The 24,674-nt window shown below is 41.7% G+C and overlaps 1 protein-coding gene across 1 annotated transcript in view; it reads right to left on the minus strand.

Annotated features, from left to right (window-relative positions):
- The window catches only part of KCNQ5 (potassium voltage-gated channel subfamily Q member 5), a 459,915-nt gene that overhangs the window by 37,270 nt on the left and 397,971 nt on the right, over positions 1 to 24,674 (minus strand). The window contains exons 6-8 of the mRNA XM_074988875.1: positions 19,711 to 19,821; positions 15,364 to 15,459; positions 10,165 to 10,259 (exon numbers count right to left, since the gene is read on the minus strand). Coding sequence (XP_074844976.1) covers positions 10,165 to 10,259; positions 15,364 to 15,459; positions 19,711 to 19,821 — 302 coding nt within the window. The remainder of the gene's footprint in view (positions 1 to 10,164; positions 10,260 to 15,363; positions 15,460 to 19,710; positions 19,822 to 24,674) is intronic.

Genomic DNA, 24,674 nt, shown 5'->3' on the forward strand with positions numbered 1-24,674 from the left:
TTGGGGGGCTCACAGCAAAGACTATCTGCTTGCTGCTGCGGCTGCTCAGTAAACTGAGATGCAGCCGGTTCTGCTTCCCTTATAGACCCTGTATTTTTCTGTAGGAAACTAAAAAGAAGTGTTTTCAACTGAAACGTATTCTGCACCTGAAAAGAAAAACATACTGTTTCGTGCCTACCTGCTTAGTGAGCTATATTCTGAAAAGACAGTGCTCTCACATGTAACTACATGAAAGGGAATCACATGAGCTTCTGAGGTTATTAAAATGTCATATTACCAAACAATCTTTGCCCATGCAGCACGCTACGTCTTACACAGCTGAGACTGGCTGAGAGGCAGTAGAGCAGCAAGCAAAGCACATGCTGAGCAGTTTATAATGAGGTCAGTTTCAAGAATGCCATAAAACGTCACATCAGTAGAAAGGTCTTCATTAGACTAACATGGCATGTTATAGCCTTTAAAGAATACCTGTGTCTGTAATTTCTTAATCTAATCCCTTTCTCCCTCTGCCCAAAGTAAGCAATTGTTGAAACAAACATGGGATGATAATGGGAAATATCGTCTCTTTCCATTGCATTGCAAAATATTAATCACACCTGGAACACTAACTCCTGTAGTGTATTGAATACAAAAGACCCTCAGAACCTATAAACTGAAAGAAAAGCAAGTTCTAAGGGTTGTTGTACAGTAACAATTGCAGTTCAAAGCTCAGTTCAAATCTTATTAACTTCTGTTTATCATCTGTCATAAGACTGTAATCTAGGAGGCAGTCATTTAACAGCTACACTACAATGTATTCACAGTAGTGTGCATGAATTACATAATGCAAATGTATTTCTTATTATAGGCATAATCTTTATAGAGGAACTTCCCAAAGACTGTATTTGCTCTAGCCAGAGGCATCAAATCAAGTAATTATTTTTCTAGATAAATACCATAAAGCAAAAGCTTTCTGGACACATCTTTTCATTCTACACTAATTAACATGATTGGAAAACGGATAAAGTGGCCATCACAAGGATTGATAAGGACTATACTTTTTCTTTTATTACCTCAGTTACTGCAAGCAAAAAAAAAATTAGATGACCAGTACATATTACTTCTGTTAATGCAACTCATTTGTACTAATACGAATCTCTTTTCTCCCATCTTTTAAAAAGATATCATGGATGTAGTTTCTTAAATGAAAGCCATCCTGTTGATATCCATTAGATACAAAAATGACATCATGAAAATCGATCGTGTAGACTGTGGCATATGATCATACACTACTGTGAACTGCCAGGTTCTGGGATTAGTGCTTCAAAGCCCTCCTAGCCTCCCTGCAAGGGTTCTTGCAGCTCCAACCTGAATGCTGACCTAGATGGCAAAATCTTCAAGTTGGTAATTCAGGGATGTAGATGGTAAAGTGGTTTCCTGAAGCAGCACAGTCTATTGAATCAGGGCCCAGGTGTTCAGAACCTAAATGAACTCCACCGTCCCTTACCCTATAACAATTTTTTTGGGGGGGGAACATCTATATTCTTTGTTACTTATAGTTTATCTCTTCAATCTTTTATTCCTTTCTATTTGTTGAATAAAAAATGGTAATCTTTGACCTGCTGTGTTCTTCTCCTGTCTGTTGCAGGATTCTGTATATTTTTATAGCTATGGTGCTGGAGTTTTAAAGTCTTGGAGAGCTACAATATTGGGCTACATTGGCACAGCTGCACTGATGAAACTGTGCCACTGTAGCATGTCTGGTGAAGACACGCTATGCTGATGGGAGAGCGCTCTCCCATCAGCCATAATTACTCCATGTTGGTGAGAAGTGTAAGTTGGCAGAAGGGGGGGCTGTTTCACACCCAGGAGCAGTGTAAATTTGATCAATTTGAGCAGTACTGTAGGCCTGTCTTAAAAGTGAGGTTCAGTTATAACTGGAACCTCCGGGAAAAAAGAATTCTTCAACTTTTCTACCCTGAAGGCACTATAATGAGGAGCCTACCAAAGTCACAGCCCGGAAAAACGCATCATGGACTGTGAAAATTGGTCTGTCTCATGAAATCTGGTCTTTTGTATACTTTTATCCTATGCTACACAGATTTCAAGGAGACAAGATCAGTGTTTCTCAAAACAGGGATCCTGACCTAAAAGGGGGCAAGATGGAAATCACAAAGTTACTGGGAGCAGAGTCATGATATTGTCACCCTCTCTTCTGTGCTGCCTTCTCAGTGGGGTGGCCAGAGGGTGGCAACTAGTGGGTATGTGCCCAGCTCTGAAGGTGGCACCTGGCAGCAGCAGTGCAGACGTAAGTGCGGCAATGCCACACTACACCCTTACATCTGCGCTGCTGGTTGAGGGCCGAACTCTGCAGCAATGGAAGAGAAGTAAGAGTGGCCATACCATACCATGCCATCCTTAATTCAGCATTACTCATGCAGATGTTGCCTTCACAGCATGGCTCATGACCAGCAGCTGCTGCTCTCTGGCCACCCAGCTCTGAAGATAGTGCTAACACCAGCAGGCAATGGTGAATTAAGGGTGGTAATACTACTATCTCTCTACAATAACTTGGCAACCCACACACACAATCTGCTGTGGAATCAGGACCCCGACAGTTACAACACTGTGAAATTTCAAACTTAAATATCTGAAACCATGAAATGTATGATTTTTTTAAAAAATTCTATGACTGTGAAATGGACCAAAATGGACCATAAATTTGGTAGGGCCATAGTTAAGACATCTCACCTACTCATTCTCCCAGTCAGATGTTCAACAGATGCACAAACTCTCTTACAGAGGGATTTGTACTCCTTTTTATCTTTTTTCCCAAATTCTTTGTTTTCTGTCCTTCTCTTCTGAAGGAACAGCTGGTGGCAGACAGTAGGGGTCACTGTGGCTCCACTGAAGGAGTAATGAGCAATATTCTCTACTGGACCAATTTACATTAGGACTTTAGGGTTACTCAAACTGGGTGCATGTGACTTTTGAAATCAACCTCAGCTACACACCCCGATATCTGATAATTCACCAGCCTCATGCTAGATGTATGGATTCAAAAATGGTCATGTTATGCCTTGTATTGTCTATAAGCATAGGCAAGAATTGCAAGGAAATAATTTTGGTTTAGATTTCAATGTATGAATGGAATTTTAAGAGACTACCATTGAAGTTTTTTGTGTGTGGTTTTGAAAAAAAGAGTTCATTTGTTTCTAAATAGTCTCTGGACAAATAGAACCTATAATTTTGCTCACAGCTTCAGGCTGGGATTCTAATGACTTTTTGAAATAATTAATAAAAACTTTACAAAAATTTATGCCACAAGTTTTTGGCACAGAATAGTGGATCTCGACATCCACAAACTAGGAATTATCATGTTTGGTATGAAATAAAGAAGTCAACAGAGTCCAGCTCAAGTGAACCATTGCTTTAGCATGAAGATCTCTATGCTGTAAAAAGAGAACCAGTTCAGGCACTGCCTCCAAGGGAATTTTTCTGAGTAGCAACCATAAGTCTAAGTTATTGACATAGCCTAGTATACCTTAGTGGTCTCCACTAATTAACATTCATTTGATTTGGAAACACAACTTCTACTGTTGCAGTAATCCTCTTGGATTTAGGAAAATATAGATATGCAACTATCCAAGAATTGTTTTAGCTCTTCATAGGCTCAAGCATTCCCAAGTTCAAGTCTCAGGCAGAAGTAGATACCCAGGCTTAGAAAAGCCAATGCGTGCTGCACACTGCAGTTGCTTGATTGCATGAATTTTGAGGTGCTGACACACTATACTATAATGTACAACACTTTATTGCCATTGTATTAATACAGCACTGCAGGCAACAAGCAACAGGGAAAATTACAAGCACTTACAAAATCAAGAAAGGACCCTAGGAGAAGTAAGAAATTGTAAAGCACTAAGGAGAGGAAGTAAACTAATCATGCACCTTATGTTAGTGGCATTCTCAAGTATCATGTGAATAGACAGGATGCTGGATACCTATGTTTCCGAGAGCTGTACATCCTGAAGAGCTTCTGTTTATTACTACAAAGCTTACTAGGAGTGAGGGGAAATAGAGGATTGTATTACTAAGCATTCCAGTACTAGGAAAGGAGTAAGGTTTTTCCATATAAGCCAGGACAAGTTCCAGGCCACTGACAATTATTTTCTTTTCACAGCGGTGAAGGCACAGATAATAAACAAGGTAATGATATAATTTTATATCTGCTCTGAGATACAAATCTGATACGGTACATAGAGATTCCAAAATATAATGTATTTAAAAGAACCACCAGAGTGGTGGTAGTAGTAATAGGCCTTTTCTTGAACTCCTATACAGGCATAACTCCCATGGACTGTAATAGAGAATATTGCTAAGAGTAATAAATGCAAGATCCAGCCAACTGTTTGGTATATATCTATTTAAAAGGATGATAAAAATAGACACTACTTGGGTGCAATTTATTCCCTTGAAGAGAGAATCAGCACAAGGCCTATGCAAAACTCGAAGCTCCAGTAAGATCTGAATATGGGGCATAAATTAAATGCTCTGCAATGACCTTGTGCTGCAGGGAGACATTTCACTCAGTTAATTAATCATTTTATAAACATCTATACATAATGCAGTGTATAGGAATTCAGATTTAAAATGGCTTGCAGACATCTAGCACTGATTTACACAATAATCTATCCTATTGCAAAGAAAATACTAGAAAAAGTTAATCTAATATTATAAAACAGAAAAAAATAGCACATATAATATTTAGAAATACTAAATACAATCTGTTGTACATTTCCTTGGCAAAATTAATGTTCATGCACAGCTCAAAGGCTCAATTTTATCCTCCAAATTGAAAGGTTCTATGTTCAAATAGGAGCTAAGGAAAAATACTGTAACATGTCCAAATTAATTTTTATAGAGAAGAAATTATAATAACTTTCAGATAAGCTCATAAACATTTTCTTGTTTGTTTTATTAAAACAGAATTAAGAAAGAGCATCTTCACAAAGCAATCAAATGTACTGCAGTTACACACACATTTTAATATAAAGAATGACATCATTTATTTAGTTCACACAGCATCACATGCAAGTCACTCAGCATCATAATAAAAAGAAGTTAAAAACTAAAAGATAGCAAAGAAAGTGCATTGCAACACATTGCATTTAAATATTTAAAGCAAAAGACAACATTCCTTATATATATTTTAACTGACGTAAACATACAGTTATATAAGAACTATTAACAGCCAGTGATGATAACACAACACCTCACTTAAAAAGACACTGAGTGGTCAGTGGGGTTTATAGTAAAGTACAAGATATCAGTTATTAATTAAAAATGATTGATAATCTTTAAAACTTTTCACCTGTGTTTCTTTTTCATTAGGAAACTCAATGTTAGCATGCTATTGTGTAGAAGTCGTTGCACAGTCTGTTAATGGTATGAAAAAAGTGCATTTTGATGCCTATTTAATATGCAGCATTAAGAAAATTTTGGTAGAGATTTTTAGAGCATATGGCCACACATCTTCCATTAGTACTAAATCAATGAAAAAGCATTGAAGCATTGCACCCCCCAGGCTATTTTAAGAATGGGAACCATTACCTTTATCATGGGATATACTATCATCTTGATGTTCAGAGATTTATATGTGTAAGTACTATTTACTTTAAAGAGAACTGTGTGTATAAAGGTGGACATAATTCCCTCCTCTTTTGTCTAAATCATCCTTTTTGAGGAAATAATACAAGGGGATAAGTAATGACTGACCACACCTACAAATATATTTTTATTAAATTTGAAATCAGTTTTTGAACATTGTGGCTAAAAGAAAAATGACATCTGAACAGGGCTTGCATAGTTTTGATTGTGTGCTATACAGTTCAGTTCAATTAACAAAAAGAGTGAATTGCTAGTGGGCTCAATGGGGTATTATTTACGTATGAAAAGACATGTTGACAACAGTCTAAAACTGGTTATGTATGAAACACAGACGAAGTTAAGTGCATGTAATGGATATTTTAGAATGGAGCTAGTAACATCATGAGGTATGTATGTAATGTTAATAGGAATTACATGCCCGTCAAGAGAAGAATCAGAATAATGAAGCTTCTGTAGCGACAAAAACTGCTTGTGTCCATACACCATGGGCAACATGGCCACAGAGCAGCCAGGCCCCAGCCCCGGTGTTTGGGCAGCCGAGCAGCATGGGCACTGTACCCAGCCAGCACTGGAGATCCAGTGGACAGACTAGAATTGGGGATCTGGTGACTGGGCAGCACGGTGGCTGCACTCCCTGCCTATATGCCCCAAGCTCCCTATCCTGACCTCCACCCACCCCCAGCCCTCTGCACGGCATCCCATACTTAATTTTTTTACAGGTACTGTTGTACCACAATATCCCCACCCAAGTCGCAGACCTGAGCCCACTCTCAGGGGGGAGATGGAACAAGACATTACCTGTACAAAAATTATCTTACTTTCACCCCAGCTGTTGAGACGTCCAAACTCCTCAATGTGGCTCCACAGCCCATAAATGCTACAGGATTGTAACAAGTCCCATGTGCACTTGGGGGCTGGTTTGGCTCTGGGCTATATTTTATTTCTTTTTAAAAAATGTTTTTGGGTGTCACCCCCACACCTTCCTCAACTATTTTCGTGCTGGAGAACTGACGCCCAAACCCCTGCCCCCTTTCTAGTTTGTGGGGTGGCGCAGTTATTCTTCCAGCCATCTGACCGCTTTCTGTCTCTGCTCTTTGGATCTGAGCTGTCAGTACGGGGAGACCAGTAGTTACAGGTTGTGTCTGCTGTGTGTTCAGCTGACTGATAACTGAGCCAGAGAAGATCCACCTTTTGTGCTAGAATGATGATGGATTCTCTGAAATTAGAAGGCAGATTCAAAGAGGAAGCTACAACCTCCACCAAAATCAACGAGAGTTGTGACTACCTTTTGGCAGAATTTGGCCCACAGACCCTGAACTGGAGAGAATGCCTAAGTCATTGTTCTGAAACCACTAAAGCTGGGATCTCCCCTCAGAAAAGGGGCACACTCTGTGGCAGTAGTCCTATAGCTTTTGCCATGGGAAAACAAGGACAAGAAGGCAAATTTCTGCTTATCTCACCATCTCCAAATAACAATCAGATTTCAGATAACAGCAAGAAATGTTTACAGAGATTATTTTCCAAGTATTACAGCTCTGTGTTAGCTACCAACCTATTTTGAATGAACTGTACAAAAGACACTCCATTATAAAGTCTGGAGATTTAAAAATATATAACAAATAGAAAAACCACAAACCTGCTAGAAGCTTCCCCTTGTTCTTTCCTTCAGGTGTCAGAGTATGGAGAGAAAAAACAAATTTGTTAGTAATTGTTAATATACCGTTACAAATGGAGTTAGAGAAATGCTACATTGTAAATGGATGTGTTAATTAAATTAATTTGAAACACACAGGTTATAGTGCAAGCACAAAACATTCAAGCAACGTTCAGAACTTCCTTTCTGAAAATAAACTTCTCAGTAACCTCAATACATGCATAACGTGCTTAATACATACCACTGCAGACTGAGTTGGCAAAGCACTTACTTAGGCAAAATGCATTGGTGACACATATATAACAGAAAGCGTAGACTGTACATTTGATAAAATTATCTGCAGTAATGAAACATGTTTGATGTAATTAGGACTGGGATATCACAGCAATGTATTTAAAATCACAGCTATTATGCTTTATTTTTCTTGGGCTTTAACCCTATTCTAGACTATTTAAGACAGGTTAGAGCTTATTTCTATAGCTCTTTATTAATTAATTTACACAAAGGTAGTCCTGTACCTGAATATCTATTAGTAACAGAGAGAAAGCTGTGCTAATCTATATACTATCAAAACAAAAATGCAGTCAAGTAGCACTTTAAAGACTAACAAAATAATTTATTAGGTGACCTTTTGTGGGACAGACCCACTTCTTCAGAGCATAGCCAGACCAGAACAGACTCAATATTTAAGGCATAGAGAACCAAAAACAGTAATCAAGGTTGACAAATCAGAAAAAAAATGGTCAAGGTGAGCAAATCAGAGAATGGGGGGCGGGGAGTCAAAAATTAGATTAAGCCAAGTATGCGAAAGAGCCCCCACAATGACTCTTTTGCATACTTGGCTTAATCTAATTCTTCTCTCTCCACCCCGCCCCTCTGCTCTCTGATTTGCTCACCTTGATCATTTTTTTTCTGATTTGTCAGTCTTGATTACCGTTTTTGGTTCTCTGTGCCTTAAATATTGAGTCTGTTCTGGTCTGGCTATGGTCTGAAGAAGTGGGTCTGTCCCACGAAAGCTCACCTAATAAATTATTTTGTTAGTCTTTAAAGTGCTACGTTACTGCTTTTTTGTTTTGACTGAATATCTATTTGTCTCAAACAACATTTCACATGTATTAAAATCAGTATTTCAGAACTCCGTGATAACTTTTAATCTGAAAAGTCACAGAGGGGTAGCCATGCTACTCTGTACGCCGACAAAACAAAGCAGCAGAAATGTAGCACTTTAAAGACGAACAAAATTATTTATTCGGAGATGAGCTTTGTGGGACAGACCCACTTTGATCTGATGAAGGGGGTTTGTCCCATGAAAGCTCATTACTGAGTAAATCATTTTGTTAGTTTTTAAAGTGCTACATTTCTGCTGCTTTATTTTAATCTGAAAGCTACTTTTAGTTTGAAGCATTCAGGATGAATACTTGTGGTAATGGATCACTTATGGCTCAGGTCTTCTGAACTCTGAAATTCACAGATCAGCTTTCTGTACTCAGCCAACTCTTTTTGGCTAAGTTTATTTGGCACATAATCTTCTCTTTAGTGTTGTGTAGGTGTTCTTCACACAGGTTTGAGATGAACAGCTGGTCTCTTGCACTGGTCATCATAAGAATAATAATGTAGGACGTTTACTGCACCTTTCATGCAGGGCTGCCATTTCTTTCAAAGCTGTACACAGTAACCCCTATTCCAAGGCATATGTCCTACATTTGGGGTAGTTATACTGACTTGGTTTATTTTTTTCAGAACTACTGAATAATCTTAGATCATTCCTCTTAACAAGTGAACTTCTGCTGAAGTACTGAGAATTTTCATTCAGGCTGTGACATCAACATACTCTCTATTGACCTTAGAGGGACATGGTTTTATTCTATTGATTATGTGTGTATATCCAAGGAGGTAATATTCCCTATCCAAACTCCTAGTGTAGCTGAATTTATGACTAAAAGCTACATTCCCAGTGAGGCAGAATGTCAAATTTCTTTGTCACTTTGGAAGCAGAGATCTTTCTAAAGCCTCTTAGTGCAATGGAGAATACTGCCTGTGAGAAAAAGAGCAGTCTCTGCAATAGTTATATTGCCTCTGCTCCCCTACAGAGGTAAAATGAACATGCTGATTTCAAAGGATTAATGAGGACAACAAGTGAAATTCGAACTTCTGCTCAAGGAAATGTTGTTTGTGCATAAAGCAATGTAACTAGCAAAATAGGCGGTGTTTGTATTGAACAAATGATTACATGACGTCCAAGTGAATCTGCTGCTGGTGTAAAAAATTTTATGGGCCTGATCCAAAGCTGATGCAGCACAGCTCTACTGACTTAAGTGGAGCTAACCTGATTTACACCAGTGGAGATCGAGGTGTAGTTCTTTGTTCATCAGTTAGCAAGCAAGCACCACTCACTGAGCTATGAAAGAAAACGCCTTCTGTGGAAACCAATAGGTCCGAGTCCTATAAATATTAATATGTCTTTATTACAGTAAGTAGGATGAATTAGTGTGACTTTGAAACAGAGGCTGCGATTATTAATGCATGTAGTGATTCCAGCTAAAACATAGCAGGTACTGTGCATGGATACAAGTAAAATATTAACTGCCACAGATGAGAATTTGTGAAAAAATTCTCCTAATACCGTATTTTAGCATAGTAATATATCATAGTTAAATGGAAATTAATTCTATTTATCCCCACTATATTTGGAGCCTCTGTAATACTGCTCAGATTTGTTAGTTGAGACTTTAATGAAGAGAATGAGAGAGAGAGAGAGAGAGAGAGAAAGAGAGAGAGAACGAGACAAACCAAACAGAAATACTAATTTTCTATAAGCTTGAACAGACATCAAGAACAGCACCAGCTGCCATATTTGTACCTACTTTGTAGGGCTGCAGGTATGCAAGGCCTTCAAATGAGGCTTCCAGGTAGCAATGGAAACCGATTTCTCATCAGCCGCATAACTACGCCATACACACTACGTGCAGGATATATGATAAAAAGAAAAACAAGGCAAGAGGGAGCAGGGGATGAAACAAAAATTGAAAAGCAGATTAGTAAACCAATACAAGTCATGGCTTTTTTTTATCATTCATAGCACTGATACATGCCTGAGGGGTGGAAGAATACTTTCATAATATCGCCAGGTGGCAGTCAGGTTTGTTCGGCTGGGATCAGTGGAATAAAACCGCCAAGCAGCCTGGTATGAGGAAACAATAGAAAAGCACAAAGGAACCAACAATATGTGAAATGAAAATGCCACCATATTGATTATGGAAAGTCTGGACTTTGCTCAAACCAAAAACATTACCTGTTAGGCTCTCTAAATAAACATTGATTCCAATAAAATCTAACAAAAATTGATAATCACAACATGTTAAAATACGGGTAATAACTTGTGGGTGAATATCATAATGCAAACAGTAAACAGAACATGAATGTAAAGCAGTCCAGTGATTTATCTGTAAAAATCACAAAGAAGAATCTTACACAAAGTTGCAAACTGAAGTAAGAAGGGTGTCATAATTAGAACCGAGCAATTTTTTTGGTATTTTTTGGAGGGGGACAAACTGGAAAAAAATCAGAGAAAAATTGTTTCAGGTTCAAAAAAAATCATGTAGGTGTTTCAGTTTTTCTAGCTGAAAAAAAAGTTGTATTCACCTTGCTAATTTATGGGGCAAAAGGGTGATTTGTTTTGGGTGTTCTATTACTTTTTAATTTTTTTCAAAAACAAACAGTTAAATTCAGAAATGAAAACTGGTTTCAAAATTAAAAGTCAAAAGTTTTGTTTTGACAACTTCAAAATGAACCATGTAGACATCTTCCAATTTTTGAAATATTTCTTTTGGCTGAAACTATTTGCCCAATTCAGTTCAACTGTGCAAACAGTTCTGTTTGACTCTTCACTGAAAAATATACACTCAGCTCTAGTCATAATTAAGGCTGCGAGTTTGTCACAGAAGTCACAGATTCTGTGACTTTCCAGGATTTCTGAGACTTCTGCAGCAGCTGGTGTGGCTGGACTAGGGGCCACCTGAGCAGCTTGGGCAGCCCCTGGGCCAGCTGGGTCAGCTGCACCAGCTGCAGCTGGGCAGTCTCAGACCATTGTGTCTCCATCCCTGCCCAGAGATGCAAGAGTTTAGATGTGTGAGTTGGCTCAGGTCTGGGATCTGGGGTGATCTGGAAGGGGTGAGGCTCTTGGTGGCATTTACCTCAGGGAGTGCCCCAGAAAGAGTGAAAAGGCCGTCCCTCAGCTCCTAGAAGGAAGTATTATCAGGCAGCTATGTGCACTGCCTCCACCTGCAGGCACCACCCTCACTGCTCCCATTGGCAGCAGTTCCCAGCCAGTGGGAGCAATGGAGGTGGCACATGGGGCAGAGGCAGCATTTGAATCTCCTGGCCATGCCTGTCTAGGTGCACAGGGATGTCACCTCTTGTGGAACCCACACAGAGCCAGGTAGAGAGCTTGTCAGCCCTGCCAACCCCCCGCCTCCCAGCACAAGTGAGGGTCCTGGGCTGCTGTCACCTGCTCTCCTCAGCACCAGCCATGGCACCCTCCCTCGAACACCTATGGGCCACTCCCCCTCCCTCAGATTTAGTCAGGAATACGTAGTACAAGTCAGGGACAGGTCACAGGCTGTACATTTTTGTTTGCTGCCCTTGACCTTTCCATGACTTTTACTAAAAATACTCCTGACTAAAATATACTCTTAGTCATCACACAATTTGCAAATGAAAGTGAAAACCAACCACAAAAATTAGATGACAGCAAGAACATGCTCCTTGATTCAGGCATTTCTGAGTATTTAAAGCTATGAAACAAATAATTTGGAGTGTGGTAAGAAAATACACAGTACTGAAAGTATTTGCAACTCTGCTGTTTCTGTTGGGACAAAAATGGTGAGGCAGATCATCTGCTGGTGTAAAGTGGTGTACTAGCAACACTGGCTTCACCAATTTACACAAGCTGATAGTCTAGCCCGTTAGGTTAAGAGGTCACCTGGATACTGGTCCGTCATTTCCAATATGCACTGTCATGCCATACTGATACAGGCCAGGTCTCCACTAACATCAGTGGAGATTGTAGAAACACAAATTTACCTTAGCTTAGAATCTCACCAACATATGGGTAATTTAATACATTGGGGCGTGACAGTGGAGGATCTGAATATTTTACTGCTCTGTTAATTCCAATGCTCTGACATTTGAGAAATCAGGGCTCTGGAATCTAAAAGGTTTGCAGCTATTCAAGTGCAAATATGGATTGTTATTGCTGCTGAGTGTGAGAAAATACACAGTTTTTGAATACTTTATTTTAATATCTATCACCAAAATTATTCAGAGCTTCACAGAGTTAAAGACCAGAAGGGACCATTAAATTATCTAGTCTGAATTGCTTTATAAGTCAAGCCATTAAATTTCATCCAGCCACCTATGCTGAGCCCAATAGCTTGTGTTTGGCCAAAGTATCTTTCAGAAAGGCATTTAGTCTTGCTCTGAACACATAAAGACTCCACCCTTCTCTTGATAGTTTGTTCCAAATAATTAACCAGGGCTAGGTCATGGATGGATATCCTAGTGGCTAGAGCCAGAGTCAGACATCAGGAATCAGAGTCGGGGGGATCGATGGAAGGCAAGGAACCAGGGATCAGCACCAAGAGTGGAGGCTAAGTCAAGAACTGGGAGTCAGTGGCGTGAGGCTTGGCCAATGTCAGGAACCAGAATTCAGAAGGAGACAAAGCTAAGTCAGAAACCAGATATCAGAGCTAGGAGGTAAAGCCAAGGGCAAGGATCAGGGAGCAGAAGCAGAAGTCACACCTAGCCAGGAAGCAAAGCCAAGGGCAGGAATCAGGGCACAGAAGCAAGTAAGGAAGCAAGGCTTATAATAGTAGCCTCCTGGGGTAGCACCTAATTGCACAGATAAACTTATTGAACCTGACACATTGGTACTACATCAAATGCCTTACTGATCCCTCATCAACCAAACTTACAATTCCATCTAAGAATGAAATCAGAATGTATATAGCTTGTAGGATGACAAACACTCCAGTAGGTCCAAAAAGAATGAAGAAGTGCCCAATCATGCTAAATCAATTACTTATTTATTAGCTGCCCAAACATTCCAAAGATACCTTTGTTATTTTCATAAGTTTAGTGAAACAATACTATATGAATGGCTCAGGTTCTGTGTTTTAACTTGCCACACCAGTATGAAAAGAGATAATATATGGCATACTTTTAAATGAGTTGGTTTCCAAAACAAGCAAATGAAGGTGATATTTGCATTTCAGTCCAGTACCTCAAATACAATAAAGTTCAGTAGGAAACTGATTTCATTCTTTTTTTCCTTTGTTTAGAATGACAGACTTGCAATATCAGGGTATCAGCAAGCTGAATTCCACCATTACAGAAAGTTAAATTGTACAAAATTACAGTTTAAATGAACAAATTAACATTTTCATTTGCTTTTGTCTCTTTTAAAACATTGATCTGCACCATCACCTCAGTACAGCAGGTGAAAAGATGCTCATCTTTCAAGAACATAAGAACAGATGTACTGGGTCAGACCATATGTCCATCAGACCCAATACCCTGCCTTCTGACAGTGGCCAATGCCAGGTGTCCCAGAGAGAATGAACAGAACAGGTAACCATCAAGTGATCAAGTCCCTGTCGCCCATTTCCAGACTTTTGCAAACAGAGGCTAGGAACATCCTCCGTGCTCATCCTGTCTAATAACCATTGATGGACCTATCCCCCATGAATTTATCTAGTCTTTTATAACTCTAAGATAGTCTTGGTCTTCACAACGTTCTCCAGCAAGGAGTTCCACAGGTTAACTGTGCACTGTGTGAAAAAATATTTCCTATTGTTTGCTTTAAACCTGATGCCCATTAATTTCATTTGCTGATCCCTAGTTCTTGTGTTGTGAGAAGGAGTAAATAACAATTCCTTATTTATTTTCTGCACACCAGTCATGATTTTATATACCTCTACCCTATCCCCCATTAATCTTCTTTCTTCCAAGCTAAAAAGTCCCAGTCTTATTAATCTCTCCTCATATGGCAGAGAGACCATACCCTTAATCATTTTTGTTGCCTTTTTCTGAACCTCTTCCAATTCCAATATATCTTTTTTGAGATGCGGTGACCACAACTGTACACAGTATTCCAGATGTGGATGTATCATGGATTTATATAAAGGTAATAAGACATTTTCTGTCTTGTTAGTTATTCCTCTCTTAATGATTCCCAACATTTTGTTAGCTTTTTTGACTGCCGCTGCACACTGAGTGCATGTCTTCGGAGAACTACCCACAATGATTCAAAGATCTCTTTCTTGAGTGGTAACAGCTAAGTCAGACCCCATCATTTTATATGTATAGTTGGGATTATATTTTCCAAAGTGGATTACTTTGCATTTATCAACATTGAATTTTATTTGCCATTTTGTTGCCCAATCACCCCATTTATTAAGATCCTTTTGTAGCTCTTCACAGTCTGTTGGGACTTAACTATTTGGAGGAGTTTTGTGTCATCTGCAAATTTTGCCACCTTACTGTTTATCCTTTTTTCCAGATCATTTACAAGTATGTTGAATTCAAATCTGTATTTTCTAGCTATCAGATGGAGTGGTATTGAAAGCAATTCTCTGGACAGGAAACTACATTCTAAAGGAATATATTACTCTCGTGAGTACTGTGAGCCCAGTAGTAAAGTAATTGAATGTGGACAAGAGTGCTGTGCAAGCTCTTAATCTTGCCCTTTAGTGATCAAATCTGTTTTTCCAAGTAATTTATATAATCAAATGTCATACATACATGCACATCATTTGCATCCTTACACAACCATTTTGGCATGGATATTAATCTGAAATTCAACAATGCATGAACAAGGCCCTGAAAAGCTGAATATAATGTTATACAAGCATATGGTGCTCACTTAACACAGTTCATCTTAACAAAATGTTCAACTTGTGGCACTTAAACAATATTTTTGCAGAACTTTGCATAATACAAGAGGTAAAATTTATCTAACGAGCACTTAGAACTCTATTTTATCCTCTCATTGCTTTGATAGTTACCTGAATTAAACTGGCCGCTGGATTCCTCCTTTTCTCAAAATGTTTCTGACGATGCTGTTCTTGTACTTTTAATGCAAACCCTGAGCCAAGAATGCCCTAGAGTAAAATACAACACAACAGTTTTTATCATTAGGGAAGCCATTGTAAAAACTAGTTTAAGTACATCAGTGGTGAACTGGTGAGGATGCCAAAAAATAAAGCACTGCCATTCAAAATGGGCATTGTTTTGTCTCATTATTTCTAATAACTATATTTGCCACAGAACGAGTTTTAACAACAGATAGTATCCATGCATAGTAAGATGTGAGAATCCATACATAAGAAAGAACATTTACAGACTTGTCACTGAGTGGATGCTCATCTAAACCATTCTTTGCTATAGGCTCTTGTGTGCTACTGATTCTCCAAACAAGGTGTTTGTGTAGGCAGCCAATGATGTATCTGCTTCACTAAGGCTGTGTCTACACATGCCCCTCCCTTTTGGAAGGGACACATTAACGAGGCACTTTGGAACAGGTTAATGAGGTGCTGGCATTCATATTCAGCACCTCGTTAGCATAATGGTGGCCAGTTGTGCTTTGAAAGTGCTCCTTTTGAAACACAGACTGGTTGTTTAGACGCAAGCACTTCAAAATAAGCATCACACTTCAAAGCAGCCACAACTATACATTCAGTCTGTGTTTCGAAAGCAGCACTTTTGAAGGGCAGCTGGCCACCATTATGCTAACGAGGCACTGAATATACATGTTGGCTCCTCATTTACCTGTTCCAAAGTGTCTCATTAACATGCCCCTTCCGAAAGGCAGGAGCATGTGTAGACAAGGCCAAAGAGTCACAACCCTATGTTGTTATTTTTGAAATTAGAAAATTCAAAAATAGTTTGTATACAGCAAGCTTTTCAGTTTAATTAATATTAATTAATGTATAAGTGTTCATTATATGAGTTTACAGCGTTGCCAACTCTCATAATTTTGTAATGAGTTTCAACATAATTTATTGTCTTCCTTAAAGCTCATGGAGTCAGGTGGCTGTGATGAGTTCAGCCTTCAATCATAAAGAAAAAGTAAGTTTCTAGTCTCTTGTGGCAGCTGTTGGCTGGGCACCCAGATCTGAAGGCAGCGCCTTAGGAGCAGCAGCACACAAGTAAGCATGGCAATACCATATATACCATGCCCCCCTTACTTCTGTGCTACTGTCTTCAGAGCTGGTTGACCAGAGAGTGGTAGCTGCTGGCTGAGAGCTGGCTGAGTGGTAGCTGCAGCAGTGGCTCTGCCTCCAGACTGTGGCTCCTGGCCACCTGCTGCAGCTTGTCAGATGGCCATGTCTGGAGGCAGCACAGCCACCAGCCACAGTGCAAAAGTGAGAGGAGAAATATGGCAACCCTCCCGACAACTTTACGACCAGCGAACCTGCTAATATTTCCCACTCTTGAGGGGAATGAATGTGGTCACGTGTGCCAAAGTGGAGGTGACATGCAATACATCACCTCCAAGGTGGTGCACATAACAAAATTCATGTGGCAGGTGTGAGGAAAAGAGTTTCTGAGTGTGGGAGGTGGGGCACAGGTTTGGTGCACACAAATGTGAGGGCTCTGTCTGGGGTTGTGCATCACAGGGTGAGGGGTTCAGGGCTGAGACAGAGGGTTGGGGTGCAAGGACTCTGGCTAGGGTGCAGACTTGGGTGGGATGAGGGGTTTGAAGTGCAGGAGGGGAGCTCCATTTTTGGGGACAGGATCAGAGCTGGGGTGCATGAGGAGATACAGAGTGGGGGCTGGAGGGGGCTTTGGGGTGATACCAGTGTGGAGAGGTTTGAGGTGCAGGAGGTGGCTCCAGGTTGGCAGTGGGCGGGAGATGCTCAGGATGGGGCAGTGATTTAGGGTTTTGGCTTAGGTGAGCAACTCCTGGTCCAAGGTGCTAACGCTGGCTACCTGGTACCTGCTGTCCTAGGGCACCGAGCCGAGCCCCAGAAATGGACAGCAGGCATCCTGGGGGTGGAGCATGACTCCCTGCAGGACACAGCACATGGTGCTCTCAACTGCATGACAGAGGCAGCGCACAGAGCCCTGGGGTCCTCCTGCCTAGGAGCTGGTCCTGCTGAGCTGGCCACTTTGTCAAGGCAGCTCTGTGCTGGGGACAGTGAGGAGGGACCCCTCTCCCCTGCCTGTGGTAGCCTGGTGCTGGGGCTGCTGTGGGAGGCTCCCCTTCCCTGGCTGCTTTGTGTGGGGGCCAGCAGGGAGGAGTTGAAGACATCAGTAACTCAGTCGGAGGTTGGGGGTGGGTCTATTACAGGAGAGGGTGGGAGTCATGTGGCCTGCGACATGCAGAAGGTCAGACTAAATCAATAGTTCTCAGCTTCATTGCACTGTGACCCCATTCTGACAACAACAATTACCACATGATCCCGGGACCGAAGTCTGAGCCCATCTAAGCCCTGCCTCTTCATTTGTGGAGGCCAAAGCCTGAGCTCCATCACCTGGGGTGGGTGGAAGAGCAAAGCCAAAGCCCACATGCTTTAGCCCCTGTCAGGAGGCTCATAACCTTTGGGCTCCAGCTTCAGCACCAGCTCCAGCTTCAGCTCTGGGCTCCAGCAAGTAGAACACCAGTCCTGGTGACAGAGTCATGACACACTTTGTTGTCCCACACACAGGCTCTCTAAGGAAAGAAAGTCGACTGCAGATATGTAATTCTAGCTACAGCAACTGCATACCTAGAATCAACATATCAGCAATTGACTTACCTGGCCGTCCTCATTGAAGAAGGTCAATGGGAGAGGAATACAGTGGTTGATACTGAACCCTGATAGGTTGATTTCAAACCCCAGATGGGTAAAATCGAACCCCAGAAGTTCGACCCTGTAGTGTAGACATAGCCACAGTTTGAGAACCACTGGACTAGATAATTATAATGGTCCCTTCTGACCTTAAAGTCTATGAGTCTATCACAACGTGGTGGTCAGCCAGGCAAGGTGAGGCACCTCTTCAATTGAATGAGACTAGCTCCAAGCACCTACCGTGGGTCAATGCATGGACAAATGATGGGCCATATGGGTTAATAGGAAAACATTAATACATCTGAGCTTGAATTTCCCCACTCTAAATAACTATGACTCATGTCACCCTGCAAAGAGAAAAACAAAAAGAAAACAAAACAAAAAAGTAGCTGGTAGCATGCTGGAGGGGAAAGAGGGTGGGAAGCTCTGGAGGCTTGAAATTCAAGTGTAAGACTCAGGATGGATTGAACCTACAACCGTAGGGGTTAAAGCCCTGTGCTCTGCCACAGGAGCTAAAAGCCAGCTGCCTCTCAGCAAAGGCTGTAGAGCAGAGACTTCACTCTCCCTTGTCAGTGGTCTCAGTGCCTCTGGGGTTACAGAAGTTCTTTACAAAAAATGGGGGCAGCCTCAAAGCCAAAAGCTGTATGTGAAATGCTGGCTCCCCTTTATGATAGATTCAAAGGCAAATGAGCAAAGTAAAAGCTTATTTATAGTTTATTGTTTTCTTTTTGCTTGCTTCAGGTTAAGGAAAATAGAACAAGTTAGGGGGAAAAAGGAGCCCATTAGAAGCTTTGGACACAATGGCTACAAAAGCTTTGGAGCCTGTGTGTACAATATGGTTTACAGCTTCTGCCTGATTTATGCATTCTGCTATAGTCGACAGATAGATCTGATGTGGTCATTGTAGGCCACCCACTCACAAAGTCCTAATTTTTCCAACAGCTATAAATCCAGAAGAAAATATCTGCTCCATAATTTCAAAGCCCTGAGAGAAATGCTCTGCCAGTCTATGAGTCTATCTTTCAAAATGCAGCAGGAGTAAATCCCAGAAAAAAAGATCTTTTCCATTTGTGCTCACACCAAAACCCCATACAAATACAATGATAAGTCTTTGCAATGACACCTTCATTTGGGCCCTATCCTCCCATGAGTTTTGACAGTGGATCAATTAAACCAATAAAGAATTCTGCTTCATATCTGACTGTATGGGCTTATACTTTTTTTTTATACTGGATAATGTACTACTTAAGCTCTGTGGCTAGGTAATAGATGGCCATACCTGAGGTACTAGCTCACAAGCGAGTAATTGTACAGTTTTAGAAGCAGTGGAGTCATAACAACACAGTGCTTCAGGCTAACACCATGGGAAAAGGGGCTTTACACAGATATCCAACTGCATGATCAGATTCCCTTGCTCTATGAAAAGGCACTCCAGAAAAGTCTGAACATTAGTAAAGGAGCTTTACATATTCCAACAATGATCCTTTATGCTGAAAACTTCCTGCAACTTCTCACATCATGTCAACCATAGGAGTTATTGAATTTCTATTATTATTTACTTGTGCAAAGAATACTCACAGCAGGTAGTGCAAAGAAAGAAATGCCAAGTAGAGCAAATCCAGCAGAAAGCAGCCTCCCAAGCCAAGTTAGAGGAGTTTTGTCTCCATAGCCAATGGTTGTCAGTGTGATCTAAAAACAATGAACAAACACCATGTGTAAGAGAAGCATGTGGAAGAAAAGCTACAGGTCAGATACATAGAGTGCAAAAACTTTTCTAGTAAATACTCATTCACAAAGAAACACTAGAAATATCTCTTACATAAGAGCCTGTAGAACACATCTGTAAAGGACAATAATGTTATTTAAGAAAATGGCTAGGAATAACTTGGTAACAATGAATAGAGGTGATGTGTAGAGTGATCACATGCACCCATAGAACTTTTAAAGTGTGTCCTCCCCATTAAGAATTAGGCATCGTCTCTCAACGAAGATGGGAACCTGAGCAAGTGTGAATTGTGCAAAAGGTACTGTCGTTTTTCATGCCCATGTAATTGTATCGTTGAGTGTCACAATCAGCAGTAGGCTCCAACAATTTGCTCAGCAGACGTGTGCCAAAGACTACAATGTAAAGACTTAAAACTCCAGCAATTAAAAAGGAAATATAACAGGGAAGAAGACAAGGTCAAAGGAAGTGCAGGAGGTTGTTGTATTTTCTACGAACACATTTGAACCATTAAAGCTGTGCCTCTGATGCAGCATAAAAACTCCAAATCACACAGGGGGAAAAGAAGCACCAGAAACTATATTGCAACAAGGCTGTATAAAAAAAAATTACCAAAGGTTTCTGTTCACTAGAAACACGGCCGCAGCATGGCTGTAGAGCTGCAGCCATGCTGCTGTAGCACTTTCATGTAGATGTTCACTTACCGCAACAGGCGGGATTTTTCCATCACTGCAGTTAATCCATCTGTGTGAGAGGCAGTAGTTAGGCTGACCTAGGCCAGGGGTCAGCAACCTTTCCGAGGTGGAGTGCTGAAATTTGATCTTTTGACCTCCCTGTTTGGTCTGACTACAGTGATACTTTTTAAAGTCACTAATGGTCCTACTTTGTACAGTGTCATTCATGAATAAATTAAGATGCAGAGTTTTACCATTTAGCTGTGGCTGGTGGCAGGAGGGAGAACCCTGGTGTGCAGAAGGGGGCTGGCATATGCTGGTGGGGGGGCAAATTAGATTGGGGGGAAGAACTGGGCAGCTCTGGGGAAACAGGACCTCCAAACACCTCACTGCAATTAACTGCCTGCCCAAAGGATGGTGGCAGCAGTTGGCAAGGTAGCAAGACAGGGTGGAAGGAAAGCAAGAAGGCTCGGTCCCAGACACGGGACAGAGGCAGGGGCAGATGAACTAAAAAATCCCTGCCCCAGGGCAGATGGCAAGGAGGGATTAGAGGGGCTCAGTCTATGTCCCTGGGAGTTGGAGGGGGGACAGATGGGGTCAGAGAAGTCAGTCCCCTTTCCTGGAGGCTGGGGGGAGGCACTAGAAGCATGGGGAGCAGCTCTGCCTCCACCCCACCTTTGGTCTGAAGGGCCCAGCCCTCTGCTCCCAGCAGCTCTGTGCCAACCCCCCTTGCAGCCCAGCCCAGCCCACCCCGCCCCTCCTCCATCCTGCTCGCACATCCCCACGTTCCTATGGCAGCTCTGCTCACCATGGTGTGCACCTTCAGGTACCGAGTGGTGCCTGCGGATCTCTATGCTCCTCTCTGCATGAGGGGCGGAGGGGCAAGTAAAAATTGGCTCAGATGCCACTCTTGACACGTGTGTTGCTGGCCCCTCTTCTACACTCGAAACACCAAGGGGAACGTTGGCTTAACTGCAGCCCTCAAGAGTATGGATTTTTCAGTGCAGCTTGGGCAACCTCATTTTTTAGTGTAGACCTGGCCAGGATGTCCCAAATTTGCATACGGAAAGCCAAAATTACAGTAAAAAACGTGTGTTGCTCTCTGAGACTCATAGCAGCAGCCTGCGTATAGCTGTGGCACTCAACGTGGAGTGAGAGATCCCTGTTATTATACTGAGGAAAGAAGTAGCTCAAATCACCAGGTGTATCAGCTCAGATGTACATGTATAAGCCAAGAAGGATGGCATTTGTGCAAAGCTGTTCACAACTCCCCGCCTTTATGTGAAAGCGTAATCAGAGACAGAATATATGCTTCAGAAAAAGCTGGAGAGGGAGGGGTTATTGTCATGTAGCACAAGTACAGATTATGACAGTGATCAGTATGTGTTGGAAGTCTGTACCTGTGTAAATGGGATACTACCACCACTCACTACATTTATCCCACCTCTGACTACAGCATGTGTGCCAGATGTTGCCCCACTATCAAACACAATTTAGGCAGATGTCTGAAAGGCAGAACAAGCCAAAAGATTGCAGCATTTAAAATATGGAGTATGAGAAACAGGCTTGCGCTGTTGGGCATGCTGTCAGGAAAAGACTGTTCAATAACAGACACCAGAGAGAACAGATCATAGAAATCATTTCCAGCAGAGATATGTCGTTCGTTCTAGAAAGAGTTCATTCCAATGCAGAATATCTTGCCACGGAACCTCCATATCAAGATCTGTAAGGGACGTGTTTCCACTGTGCCAAAGAAATGGCCTCCATACCAGCTCTCCATACCCTGGCACAAAAGGTTACCTTGGATCTATGGCGAGAGGAAGGTGCACAGGTACACATTACAGTACTGAAGTACTGAAGGAAACCAGCACAAAAGGGTTGTGCTATTCCTACCCAGAGCCTGGAATAAAACCCATGATGAAGAAGTGTGAGAGAGACTGTGTAGCAGCTCTGCACTCTGGTACTGTGCTGGTGGGAGGATTTTGTCTCCCTGCACTTCTTCTGCATAGAGCTTTAGGCAGGAAGAGTAAATTTCACCCTCTGAAAAAATAAATTGGACAGAGGGGTTTAGGAATTCCAAATGGAACACCACGTGTCTCACATCTGGAAGAGAGCAAACTGATTTTTAAAAGGAAAGATGGACAACAATAGGATAAACACCAAGGATTCTGGAGCCTGTGATTAGTGGAAAACGTGGCCAAAAAGAACTATATTACTTAATGTTCTAAATATAGCCAAGTCCAGGCTTAGACAATTGTCTGACAGAAACCAATTTTCAAAGAAAATGCCTGCAAACCTTGCAAAAGCCACTCTTCTGAAAGGTGGTCAAAGCAGTGCAGCTCAATGCAGCGGTGATCACTCAGCAGAGGTAGTGAAATAGTTTCTTTAGTACATGGGATGTAAGGTGTTCAGGATGCATAAATAGTAAACATCTCCTTGACTGTTTCCATTGCTCTCTGGAAATACCATCACTGGACCTAACCAGGTTACTCACAGAATCACGGGCACTTTCTCATGCTCCTCTACTAACATCATATATGCCATCATGTGCCAACAATGCCCAGATGCTTTGTATATTGGACAGACTTCTAACTCCCTTAGACAAAGGGTCAACGGGCACAAAACAGACATCAAAACACTCCAGATCCACAAACCAGTTAGTCAACATTTTAATGGAATGGGGCATTTTGTCAATGACCTAAAGGTATGTGTGTTACTGAAGAGAAATTATCGCTCCGTTTTAGAAAGAGAAGTGGACGAGCTGACATTTATATTCAAATTCGGCACATTAACACATGGTTTAAATCGTGATGGGAACTTTCTGAGTCACTATAGGGGCTCGTCTGCATACTTGGCTCAATCTAATTCTTGACCTTCCCCCCGACCCCTCCACTCTCTGATTTGCTCACCTTGATTATCTTTTTCTGATTTGTCCTCCTTGCTTACTGTTTTTGGTTCTCTGTGTCTTAAATATTGAGTCTGTTCTGGTCTGGATATGGTCTGAAGAAGTGGGTCTGTCCCACGAAAGCTCACCTAATAAACTATTTTGCTAGTCTTTAAAGTGCTACTTGACTGCTTTTTGTTTTGATAGTGTATAGACTAGCACGGCTTACTCTCTGTTACTATTAGAGGAAGATAGGTTAAGTAGAAAGGATGCATCCCCACACTACAGTAGCTGAAATATTCAAGTGGCTTTGTCAAGGCTAGCTTCTGGGACAGTGACTGGCTGTAATGTTAACATGCCCGTGATGGGGTCTACCTCCCAAAGGAATGGCCTCTTGGCCTGATAAGGATTTTAAAATAAAGGAATGTCACAATGTTGCGTGGGAATATAGGAAGACAAGAGCAGTTTTGAGGCTGGTAAGACCTCGACATTATGGACCATTTTGAAAAAAGATGAGGGATGCCCTCCATTGACAGAATGATTACTGATTTTGCTAATTGCTCAAAATGCTTCCCCCAGCCAATCAGATTTTGAATACATCTGAATGGAGGTGGAAGTCTTGGGTTTGACTGAGCACTTATCAACACAAGACCTGACACGGGGAAGTTAGCTTTCTAGCCCTCTGATCATGGAGCATACCAGAAGCTGGGTCATTACTCCCACACATCATGCCCCCTTCCTCCACCCATTCCCAGGAAGGAGCAGAGCAACACAGTGGCTACGGGAGCAAAGCAATGAGGGCCAACTTGTTTTCCTTTCCCTACCACAGCTGGCAAGCAACTGGGGAAATGGACGGCTGCTACCGGCACTAGCCTTTCTAGTCACCTGGGCTGCCTCAGTTTGGGGAAAGAGGCAGGGTGGGGAAGGAGCAATGGCATGGAAGAGGTGGGGCAGAGGCTGAGTAGGGGTGGGAGAGGGTGGAACAGTGCAGAGACAGGTGGGACCTGGGCAGAAGTGGTTAATCCGGCGGGTGGGGTCATACAGCTGGTGACCCTCCCAGATTCTCTGCCAACCAGTCACCTCTGGTAAAGAGAGTATAAAATGCTATCAAACCAGAAGGGTGTAGTGGCACATACTTTTTCATAGCAGTACAGGTTGCACCTCTGTTGGCTGGCACCCTCAGGCCCTCAGTGGTATCGGATGAGGGATTTTGCCAGACCAGGAGAAGTGAATGCCCCCCTGGTCCCTGGCTGCCCCCGTT

Source organism: Carettochelys insculpta, chromosome 3, assembly GCF_033958435.1.
Source record: "Carettochelys insculpta isolate YL-2023 chromosome 3, ASM3395843v1, whole genome shotgun sequence".
Lineage (NCBI taxonomy): Eukaryota > Metazoa > Chordata > Testudines > Carettochelyidae > Carettochelys > Carettochelys insculpta.